Below are 12,138 nucleotides of genomic sequence, written 5' to 3' on the forward strand. Positions count from 1 at the left end.
AACTATTGTAAGATAACAAATCAATTATGGCTTATCCAATCAATAAAAACAATTCATGTCTCTACTTATATCAAAACATAATTATAAATTCTTAATTTGAATCAAGACATCTGACCGCATGAAACAAGGTTTGATATGAATTATTCTTGTCTAAAATACTATTTCGAATTTGGATAGAAATTTCCCGCGAGAAACATGCGCGGTTTTTTTTCTCCATAGCGTACGAGCATATGCATACTGACGTCAGAAACGCGCCCGTAGAGGTTTCTATGTTCGGTATCATGTCCATTTAATGTAATAACCAATCACAAATGCATTGTAACCCAGACCATAACCACAAAAGTATATACAAAGCACAACGGTCAGACGCACAACGTAAATGTTATTGTTTTTAAAAAGCTTTTCTGTGCTAGGCTTTATACTTTTATAAATCATTGTTTTATAAATTTTCACTGGTGTATGTATTAATTTAAATGTGACGTCAGCTCAAACGAGAAGCATACTGAAACATACAGAAGAATACAGAAAGAAAACAGTCTGCTTGAGACTAAATGTTCAGTGAGATAGATGAAACGTCAAAGCACAATGTTCACTCCGCAGCCTGAATATTTAAGAGATGAGTGGAAATGTTTTGTTATTCACAAATCTAAATCTTTACTGTCCATAGTAAGGCATAATTACACCAATGTCCACGATATGTCAATATTGCTTTACATTCGTTAACGTTCGATGAAATTTGTCCCGATTCTGCTTGAATATTTGATTGATATTGCAATTGTAGGCGCTTCAACTGGGTAAGTTGTTTCTAATATCGTTGCTTCTTGGTGGCCGGAACGACATACTGCAGTTCTGTATCTGTGTTCCGTTTCAAAACTATTGCTGGTGATTTATTTCTTCCATGGAAGGTGATTTTTGTACGCAGATGACGTCAATGTATATATTATAGGATTCACCGCGCTGCCTGCACAGCTAATGGCAGCGAGAAAATTGGCAAAAGATGGATTTCTTTCTACAAGTTCATTTATTACGAGAATGCCGTGAATTGTTATTGGTAAATAGATGATCATGAAACAAACAACAAGACGAAGTGACAACTTCATAGTTGCAACGTTTGTCGCTTTTCCGTGTCGTCCACCATCGCCGAGTGCTCGTTTCAGTGCTCTGTGGTTGCTTTGGGTGATGCAGCAAATGCAAATATTAGATACCATACTTACAAGTAACGATACAAACGTAATGCCGATTCCAATTTTTGCTCCGATTATTACTTCCTCTGGGACATCAATGATTCCGCATGTACCTCCCTTACCAAGATTTGCTTTGATTGTCCCGTAACATATACCAATACAGAAACTTATAACAATGGATAAGTAAATCAGTTTCTTCATTGTCTCTCTAGTTACTTTATTTGTAATACCGATGAATCTCGTTAAACTTACACCTGCCAACATAATTACTGTTATAATGATAGACGAAAAAGTCGTTAATGTTTCCCAGAAACATTCACCGTCGTTGATGATAGCAGAAGATGTGATGAGACGTCGCACAGAGACCACAAATCTTAAAGGAGAAGCTATGGTACATACTATTAAATCTGCCACAGCCAATGCCACCAGTTGAAAATTCGGAGCAGTCCGTAGATTCCTATTTGTATACACAATATAGCACACCAGACCATTACCAAATGTCCCACCTACAATTACAGCAATATAGATTACACAGGAACATATATTGTATTCAGAAAGAGACATGGTGTCTTGAGCCCTGACGACGACGTGTGAATGTGAGAAGCCACTGTCTATGTTACTAATCTATCATCGTGTTGCATCAGATTATATCACATGTTACAGTAACCATGGCAATGAACAATCCATCCCCGTGATTCGGTAACTACGCTTTATTCATGTCACACTGTGGTTTTACAACATGGAGGCTTGTTTGGTTTGCATAAGAATAAATTAGTTATATTTGTAAGATTTTGGTTTTATTGTTTATTTAACTCATATTTTTTTAACGATTTCCGATTCGGGTGAATGAAAATGAATTTGAAAATAAGTAATGTACTCATTGTTGGGGGGGGGGGCTCTGCAACAACTAATATCATTATATGACATAATGTGTATACCACATAGAGACCAAGGAATAGTTTCCACTATTAAAAGCGGGTTAGTTTTAGATCATGTGCGTTGGTAACCTTCTGCAAAAGCACAAATTAGGTGCAACATCTGCGGATCTTGTGAATATAATCCAAAATACATTCGAATTCACCTTTCGAATTTATTTCCTACTACGCTGTGCAAAGCAAACATACAAACTACATTCGTACTGCCAAGACACATATATTAACTTTAAGAAAGAAAGCATAAGGTCAAAAATAACTAAGTAAGTATAGGTCACTGTTTGAGAAAATATGTATTATTTTGAGTGGCGACGGGAAAGAAACCACGCGTGTTAAAGGTTATACGGTATTATTTCTCAATTAAGTACCGATTTCCAATGTTAAATAGACGTGTTATGCAAGGAAGCGCCATCCACCACATTCATGCAAATGCAAGAAATAAAATGTTGTCATATAAAATTGCAATGAGCATTGTAGATGTGCATGAAATAAAAAAAGTTCAATTTGTTAATTTATTTTGATGAAAGTACGTTTTGTTCTAGGTAATAATAAACCAATTGAAGCGATTTAAATAACATATACCGTGGTGATTTGTCCGTACATCCATTTTACGTTTTTTCCAAGGCCAATAAGTCAAAACATTTACGCATGTTATTTGTAAGCTTAGTAATAAGTGTTGATAGAGCGTTACGAACCAAAATCGAACGATCCTACGATTTGCCTACGTAATCAACCAGTCGTGAGAGTATCGTGGAAACGAGAGAGACGTATACGGGTTAAAGTGTCAAAGGCTTTACGTTACTAATTTCGTGATTAAGTATGGATTAGCTTTTAATGTTAAACGAACAATGGACAATAATCTGTCGCCTCATGTGCCAGTGGGCATGATATAACAAGCCTACAATTACCCACTTCAGTAGCTCCACCCATCTTATTCAACCAAATGAAAAAATGAAATGTCCCAGTGTATAATTGTAATGCGCATGCGCAGATTAGATGTGCTTGGACAACTTATTTCAGCAAATCCATGCAAATAAGTTTGAAAAACATAGTGATCCACAGTAAGACATTCGCGTAAAATGTGTCGAAGACGCATTAAACTGTCTTCCCTCTTCGACATTATCATAACAGTGTTTACACATTTATCAAACCTGTAGTCAAATGTCAGTTTACAGTGAACACGTATGAGCACAAACCTTTGTTAAAAATGATGTTGAAGCGGGGGAGCCGTAACCTGCGCCTGCGTCAGATGGCCATAGCGTGTCGTTGTTTACTAACAGGCGTCTGCCCATGAGCCTTTGCGTTTTTAGCGTGTGTTGTTATCATCGCTTATATATATATATCGCCGCTGCATGACAAGAGAATGTTCGACATAAAAAAACGCAAAATTCAGAAAAAGTAATACACTCGTTTCTCATTTTATTTGTACGCCTAATAAGTTGACTCGTTACGTACCGAACTTGCCTACGAGCTGCTGACGTAATCAAACAGAGCATCTTGGAAACGACATATGATTGTGTTCATGAAAACAAAATTAATGTTGATAAGTTTGATATAAAGTTACCGTTAACCAACTTCTAAATTCGTAAATCAAAAAAAAAATCAGTGGGGAAAAGATGTACACCCAATGACGCCAAACAAATTCTTTAAAATAATCTTCTTTGAACTGGACATTAGATCAGTGGAGCTTATGCAAAACATTTAAAGTATCTTCACATGAAATGAAATGTACTTGTATGTAACTAGACTGCCACATGTCTGCGTATTGTCAATGTCAATGGAACAATTATTGAAAAAAAAAACATTATTAGTCGGCAGGACCCCGTGTTAGAAACTTTAAGCATTGTGATCCAAAATACGCAATTGGGGTGATATGATAACACTTGTTGTCGTTCTAGTTCCATCTTTCTTTATTCGGGTTTTCAATTCTATAATTCTCCATTTAAAAGTGTGTGTTTACTGAAACTGTTCGGGCATCGCCTTTTGCTCACAAACAATATTATTAATGAACGTTCAATTTTGTGAACTCATTTTAACGATAATACATTTAGTTTCAATTTCTACTAAATCAGCAAAAAAGTTGGCGATTGATACTATATATTATTATTATATATTGCTAATATTCGCGAGCAGCAGTTGAAATCAGAGGTAATTGAACGGTGATAAGAAATAAATATACTTGAAAATGCACTGAGAACATCTTGGTAGGGTCGGCTAAACGAAGTATTTTATCAATCATCATAACATATTAACATACTAATGCTGGTATTAATCAGTGAGATGTTGGCGGCCATTCAGTGCGTCATATCTATTGTGAAAATAAATCTAAACATTCGAATTCACTTCACTATTTGTATTTACTTCGTTCGGATTATAACTGTTATCATGATAGCAATACTAGTTATATTGTGCTGAGCTAACTCTCAAGCTATATGATTACTACAAAGACACATACGGTAAATCATGACGTAACGAATGACAAAGTAGGTATATGACGCAAGTGTTAAAGCTTTATTAGTTATTGTTTCGTAATTGGGTATTTTTTTTTTAAATTTTGAATGTTTAATGTTTAAAGAACGTGTCATATAACAATAGTTGAGAGAATAACGTAACTGTCGCTTCTTATGCCAGAAGCTACTATATAACAAGCCCACAATTACGTACTCTATTAGCTTCTCCCATCACGGTCATCCAACTGAAACAAATGATATGTTCGTGTGTAAAATTACAATTAAACCGTGTTTACAATTTTACACACATTGAGCACCTTTCTTAGAAAAACGATGTCAAATGAACGTTGCATGAAAAATAAATGTTTGATATAAAAACGCAAAATTCAGAAAAAAATATGCAATCGTTTCTCATTTTATATGTATCTTAATTAGTTGACAGAACGTGCCAGGAACCAATATCGAACGAGCATACGATCTGCTGACAAAACCGAACAGACTATATTGGAAACAAGATGTGAATATGAGATTATTACAAGAATACCTCAAAGCATGCACGAAGGCAGTACAGCTGGAATATCGACCGACGCGCAGCGCAGGTCGATGCGCGGCGTACTGTCTGAGGGCATACTTTGAAGTATTCTCGTAATAACCTTATTATTATACGTCTTTTCCTTCCAAGAATACATCATGGGAATGCCGAAATCCAAAAAGTTAGAACAGAATCAGCAAGCTTTTTTGTGTGGAGTCCGGTCTAGCCCTGGTGGCAGCCATGTCTGTTTTTATTATTAAAGGACGCTTTCGCGCGTAATCATTCCATATTTGGAATTCGAATTTTTTTATATGGTAGGATGAAAATACCCAGCAAAATCCCGCAAAATTACGGCACGATGTAACTTATGGCGTTATGGTGACGGATGTATAATAATATGGGATATATCATGTTCATGAAATAACTAAACGTTATTGTGTATGCACTTGGAATATATGTAGTATTGTGAAACATTCCTGTGATTCTACCTGGTGGTTGACTTAGTCGTAGTCATAGTCTGAGAAGGAGACTTATGTTCTGCGTTCGATAAGTCATATAATAATATATAAATATGAACGTAGAATGTGATTTTTTTCTTAACCTTGACCGAATCGCTGTCCTTTTCGCTCTCAAAATTTAGTCATGCCTGTTCCAATTTCTTTCAAACTTGTTATTGAAATATTCACTCATGATGGCTTGCTGGTGTATGTCGTTTTGTTGGTCGCTTTGATTGTTTCTCATCCGTCACTGACAATTAAACGACTTTTTGTCAACGAACTACCAGACATGAACTGAAAATGCTTACTTGCAGAAACACGTCTGCTAAAGAAAAGATTTGTTTCTCGTCCAAAACTGTGTATTGATATTGTGTTTTGTTTGTATCGTTATAAAACCTTTGTATATTTGTATTGCTATGTACAGAGAAACAAAACAAGCTGAAACAGTTATATTTAATTTGTTTGCAAATTTGCTAATTAAACGGTACTGACTTTAATACATTTTTAGTTGGAAACAGTAAGCTTGAACATCTTTCAATCCATTTTTGCAAACTGATGAATGATTTATCATAACATGGCATAAAGATTCAATTCATTTGGTTAAACTAATGCGACGAAATGCAGGGTTTGTTAAAACAAACCAATTTTTCAAATTAGTTAACAAAAATGCGCCAGTTGATTTAAAATAACTGACAGTCATAAAAAACTACATAAACAGTTTCATATATTTGAGCGAACAGTTGGCGGCGGCACGGGGGGTCGCCCCCAAATCAAGCTGAAACCCTTTGTGTCAGCAAAATTTGGCCCTCAAAACGCCGGAGATAGCTTTTTAGAGGCTCTAGATTTCAATTTTTAAGAAGGAGCATGCCCCCCACATAGTAAGATCGCGCCTTCGGCACGAGGGTTGGTGAGAGGATCTACCCTCCCCGAATACATAATTTTGTACCGCTGCCTCTGAGTTAGAATATAAACAAAACATAATGGAAGTAGATAATTTGTATCAAATTAGCAAATAATAGGTACTAGGTCACGACTTTCAATGCAACGTGACAGAATACCATACCTTATACCTTAGATTGCCTTGCTGTTAATTTACTGGAAACTCGAAAAAGTTTGTTAACAAAATCAAACAAGTAAATGAGTTGGATGAAAAGTTGTGAAAAAGTATGACAAATCCATTATATCGTTACAAAGCAATGTAATATAATATATTGACTTTCCATGTGAATTCCCGATCGATAAATAAATAGTAAATAACTAACTAACTAACTAACTAAATAGTCTTAGACAATGGCTGAATAATATCCTTTTTAATTGTACAAACCCGCCTTTTCAATTGCTTTTTATTAGATTTATTGTACTTTTAAGTATTTGTAGAATTGTAACTATTTGAGTGTAGAACCATTTGTTATTTTTATCGTTCAATGTCGTACATGTCTCTTATAAATAAATAAATAAATAAATAAATAAATAAATAAATAAATAAATAAATAAATAAATAAATAAATAAATAAATAAATAAATAAATAAATAAATAAATAAATAAATAAATAAATAAATAAATAAATATAATTATGTTATGTGAAATAACGTTTTAGTTTATTCGCGTAATCAGCATTAATTATTAAACTACACAAACTTACTGTTTTGCTGAGTTTACGGAACTACTCTAGGTACAAACAAGTCAATACTTAAACAATTATAAATCTTATAATTGCAAATTAAATAAACGAAATTTCTAAAAGCATACACTACATCCAAACACACATATATCCTAAGTAATCATCTCTCTGTAATGCTGAAATTATTATATAATCATATAAATAAAGTAGTGCCCACATACAATAAAAACTAGAAAATATTAGAGATAAACGACACAAAATTACTGTTTACAGAGTTTACTGACCTCAACTATAGAGGGCCTCAATCACAATAGAAAGACATTTTATTGAAGAAAAATCCGATGTTTATATATATCTGATGTATATATGTATATTTACTCGTATATGATGTTTACTACATCATGTCTCAGATTAGTGGTCTGAGAACGCATATATATCGAATTATACTTCTAAACTTCATCAAATATGGACGTCGCACTATCAGGCAGTCTTGTTGTTTCATAAACTGGAATACCTATACAAGTATTTGCTTACAATTTGTCGTTCTCAGAATCAATGTGAATCTAGTATGTCAACGACTCGAAGAAATACGTTAACTAGCATCCTGGAGTTACTAGTAGATCCATGTTTGAATTAGGCGTCTTTTTAGTTCAGTATTTAGAAGGAAAGAAACTACGCACTCAATTTATTTCCTTAATACAAATCAAAATATTGTCATACATAGATTTTTTTTCGTAATCCCGACTAATTTTCTTTTTAGTTGAATTTTATTTAGATTGGATATTTTATTAGAAAATATAAGTTGGTGAAATGGCTTCATAGAATGATTACCCGGAATAAGTATTCACATTTGGTGAGTTCGGGTTACTTAGAATAACAGGGACACATAACGTAGTAATGAATAATCACCACCAGGTGGCGGGCGTACATGCGTTCAGTGGATTTTAATTCGATTTCAGTACCTCAAAAACAACTTTTAATCCCGATCTGTTTCTACAATACGATGTTATATAATTTATCTAGTACTGCGGTTAACAATCCTGTTTCGTAACAAGCCGGCCTTGTCCTACCACACGTAAGTACGAGAACTCACAGCATGGAAGATAGAAGGTAATACCAATAAACACCATTATTATACATCTGTTACTGTAAAGCCATACGTTACAGCGTGCTGTAATTTTGCGGTATTTTACGGGTTATTTTCATCCTACCATATAAGGAAATGCTAATTCCAAATATGGAATGATTAACTCAGACAGTACATCGTCGCATTGACCTCCGCTGCGTGTCGGTCAATACTTCCCTGTACTGTCTTCGTGCATACTTTGAGGTATCCTCGTAATAACCTTATAATATGCAGATTCTTTAATTCCCACTCACAGTGTGATTACACACTGGTAATGATAATTAGAGGTGAACACAGCACATGCGTAAATCAAAATATTTGAGAGTTCATATCGGAAATATGGCAATCGTGATTCGGCAATCGTTTTTTCTCCAAACTATGCTATTGTTATTTTTTCCTTTATGGTACAAAAGTCGCAAAATAGTATTATAATTGTTAACGGATTGTTGGCAATGCTAATCAAATAAATGGTCTGTGTACCCACGAACTTGAAAGTTCACATGTAATTAATTTATTAAAAAAAAATAACACATCACCGGACTAGAGATCTTTCTCAGTCATATCACGTTAATTGTCTGGATATAATATTAATATATATGCATATAAGATAAAGTAACCAACGAATAACGTACTATAACGTCACAGATCACGCGTGAACTATGAGTATTACAAAATCGTCAAAGGTCATTACATTTGCGTGGATTTTTTTGTTCCAGGTATATGAGAATGCCCATTTAAAAAACGCACCGAAATTATTACAATACGTGTATTTTATTACACAATACTGCAGTATTCTGTAAATACAAGTCTGCCGACCATCCTCGCCTGTTCATAGTACCGCCATCTTGAATAATCAATCATGTGCCCGAATACTGCCTTCTCTTTTATTTGGATTACAGTTTCACGACTAGTTGCAGAGATTCGGCGACTACCATAAACACGAATGACATTTCATCCCCGACTCAAAACGTTTTTAAACATGTGGAATCTTCAAATATGAACAAATTCCCCACCGTTTTACTAAAAAACTGTGCACCCCTAGAAAACGGTGCACTTCTACAACCGGTTGTTCCGAGGGCGTTGGGTTACTGATTTGGTAGAACCCTTTTTTATATTCATGGGTAGAGATGCTTTGTCTAAACTTTCCAACCCAGACCTCATTATAGACCATGTAATTGCGTTCGTTTTTTCAGGTATAAGACTACTTCATTGATAACGTCAATCGGTGTAGGTGAAAAGTGGGTAGAACTGTATACATTGTCTGTAATTTGTTTCCATTTATACGAATAGTACTTCAATCATTCCATTTTGAACCTTGCATGACCTAACACGTGATTTCATCCGTGATAGTTGAATACGTGACCCTGACAACAAGGGGACAATGCATTGTTCAATTCAAAGATGAAAAATTATGTACGGAATCCACAGATTGCAAATCCCCGCGACAGCTTGTATAAATTCAATACCCGGCTGTTTTTATGTTTCCCCCATAATCTATCACAGTTGTTCAATTTTAATGCTGCTGCTTAAGCAGTGCTGCTTAAGCAGTGGTCTAAGTTCCGTCGTCAGTTATAAAGGTTTCCGATCTTTGTAATAATTTCTATAATTTAATTCTCAGATATGCAGATATTGAAGTGATTTCGCGCGTTCAACCACCCAATCAATTTGAAAATACATTTACAAAGGAATATATAAAATCTAAAAGTGACACGTTTGTATCCGTGATGATTACTAACGACGATTACTCTTAGTGTAAAAAAATAATAATAATATTATGATTGGTTTGTCGATAAGCACTGCATGATGGTTACCGTTTTTATGTTTATAAGACAAATTCGTGTTCGAACTCAACAGTTATTGGCCCCCACCTTACATCCAACTAATAAAAAAGCAATTTTATACAGAACTTCAGTGCAAACCCAAATCCAAAAAAAAAAACGGTGAGGAAGGCTAAACTTTATTTTATCCCTTGAAACAATTTTACACAAACACACCCTATTACATAGTATAGTAACAGCATAATTAATTTGTTAATCCACAATTTAACTGAACATAACACAAACACTAGTTATAAACATAATTTATAGACCCTTGGTGCCTCTCGTATCCGTTGTAAGTTCCTACTAATCCCCCGGATCACTAATAAAACGGAGTTATATTACTAGTACTAGCGGAGTGGCATATCATTAAAAAAAACGCGCCTGCGACTCCCAGATCGCGTTCACTCGGAAAAATCATGGTATTATGTGACTGAGGCGGGGATGGGTATTAGTAAGCAGAATGTATGCATGAGGAAGTTAGTATTGCGTTTATGGCTGTCTATACTCGCACAGATCTATCAGTTTTTATGAAGACAATTAGAAATATATGAAGCCACTGTCATAGTTGGGGGTACTTTAGTCCGATACTAAGATTGTTGTAAACATAAAAAAATGGAGAAATACAAAAGTCTTATGTGGACAAATAAGATGTGGGACGAGAATGGCAGCTAACGGTACCATAGTGTCAAGAAATCCCGGGAAATAAAATCATCTGTACGTCTAGCCCGTAAAAGAAATTCAAATTTAATTTATATATAATATCGTTTTTTTTTCTGAAATGACAAGATAAACACAACAAAGCGTTATTTTACGATTTCCGTGTTTAACACTTAGCACCCTCAAGCGACCCCGCCGGCGCATCTCCGAGGTCATTCTACTGTACAAGCATTGAATGACTACCATCGCGTGTGCAGCCCGACACACACACACGCAAGGACTTATAATTATGATCTTTTTGTATTCTGTTAATATTGTTATTACATTACTTATTCACTTGCCATGCGAGGGGCATTCAATAAGTAATGCCCCTCGTATCATTTCCGATTGTTTAATAATTGGTTGATTCTATGTACACATATGTTACATATGTTCCTTATATATAATAAATGTTTATATAATTTATTTGAATTAATTTCACCTACGTATAAATGGATATCCGTAAAACTCTTTCGTAACATTTATTCGCACAGTACTAGTTACCCATAAATATATCAACGTTGTATTATATACTCGGTTATTTGGAACCCAGAGCCTACACAAAATGAGATTATTTTAACGTCTTCATATATTATAGATCTTCTTAAAAAATTGCATATTACTTACCAAAATACCCAATTTGTAGCTATTATACCTCGAAATGCACTCATCGATTTCGATTTTCCAGCCATGTGGGTAATCCAAATTTGTGTCTAATTTAAGAATGACATCTGTGTATATTTTTTTAAATCTAATATACTTTTGCAAATATTTAGTTGTTTCATCACAGATTCAAATGAAGTTCGGAACATATGTGTTTTAGGATACTCCCCGATTTTAATAAAAATATTTACTATATTTCATGCTTCCAATATCCTCAGGCAACATGAGCTTTTAAACTTCATTTGATTTGCGACAGTACTTACGTTTAAATTTCACAAATGAACATATATTCTTCATTTGAATCAGACTTTCAGACACTCTTATCTTGGATCTATGCTTTTATTGTCTATGTAAATCTAACTCACACGACTGTACCTGATTGGCTATATCCAACCCTAACACCTAAGAGTCAGACAAATCAGACGTGTCAGACTCAAATCTGCTTTCAGGCATGTCAGTTCTTGATTAAAGCGGGGGAGTCGTCACCTGCGCATGCGTCAGATGTCCATAGCGTGTCGTTGTTTACAAACAGGCGTCTACCCATGAGCCTTTGCGTTTTTAGCGTGTGTTGTTATCGTCGCTTGGGACTCAATTCCCGCGCGTGCGCAGGTGACGA

The 12,138-nt window shown here is 34.8% G+C and overlaps 1 protein-coding gene across 1 annotated transcript; it reads right to left on the reverse strand.

Annotated features, from left to right (window-relative positions):
• Positions 1–887: 887 nt before the first annotated feature.
• Positions 888–1,748, reverse strand: LOC102809621 (G protein-coupled receptor 83-like). Its single transcript, XM_006823087.2, has one exon. It carries the CDS (start codon positions 1,746–1,748, stop codon positions 888–890), a length of 861 nt encoding a protein of 286 aa, XP_006823150.2.
• Between the last annotated feature and the right edge of the window lie 10,390 nt (positions 1,749–12,138).

Source organism: Saccoglossus kowalevskii, chromosome 11 (genome assembly GCF_978046115.1).
Source record: "Saccoglossus kowalevskii chromosome 11, keSacKowa6.1, whole genome shotgun sequence".
In the NCBI taxonomy this organism is placed as follows: Eukaryota; Metazoa; Hemichordata; class Enteropneusta; family Harrimaniidae; genus Saccoglossus; species Saccoglossus kowalevskii.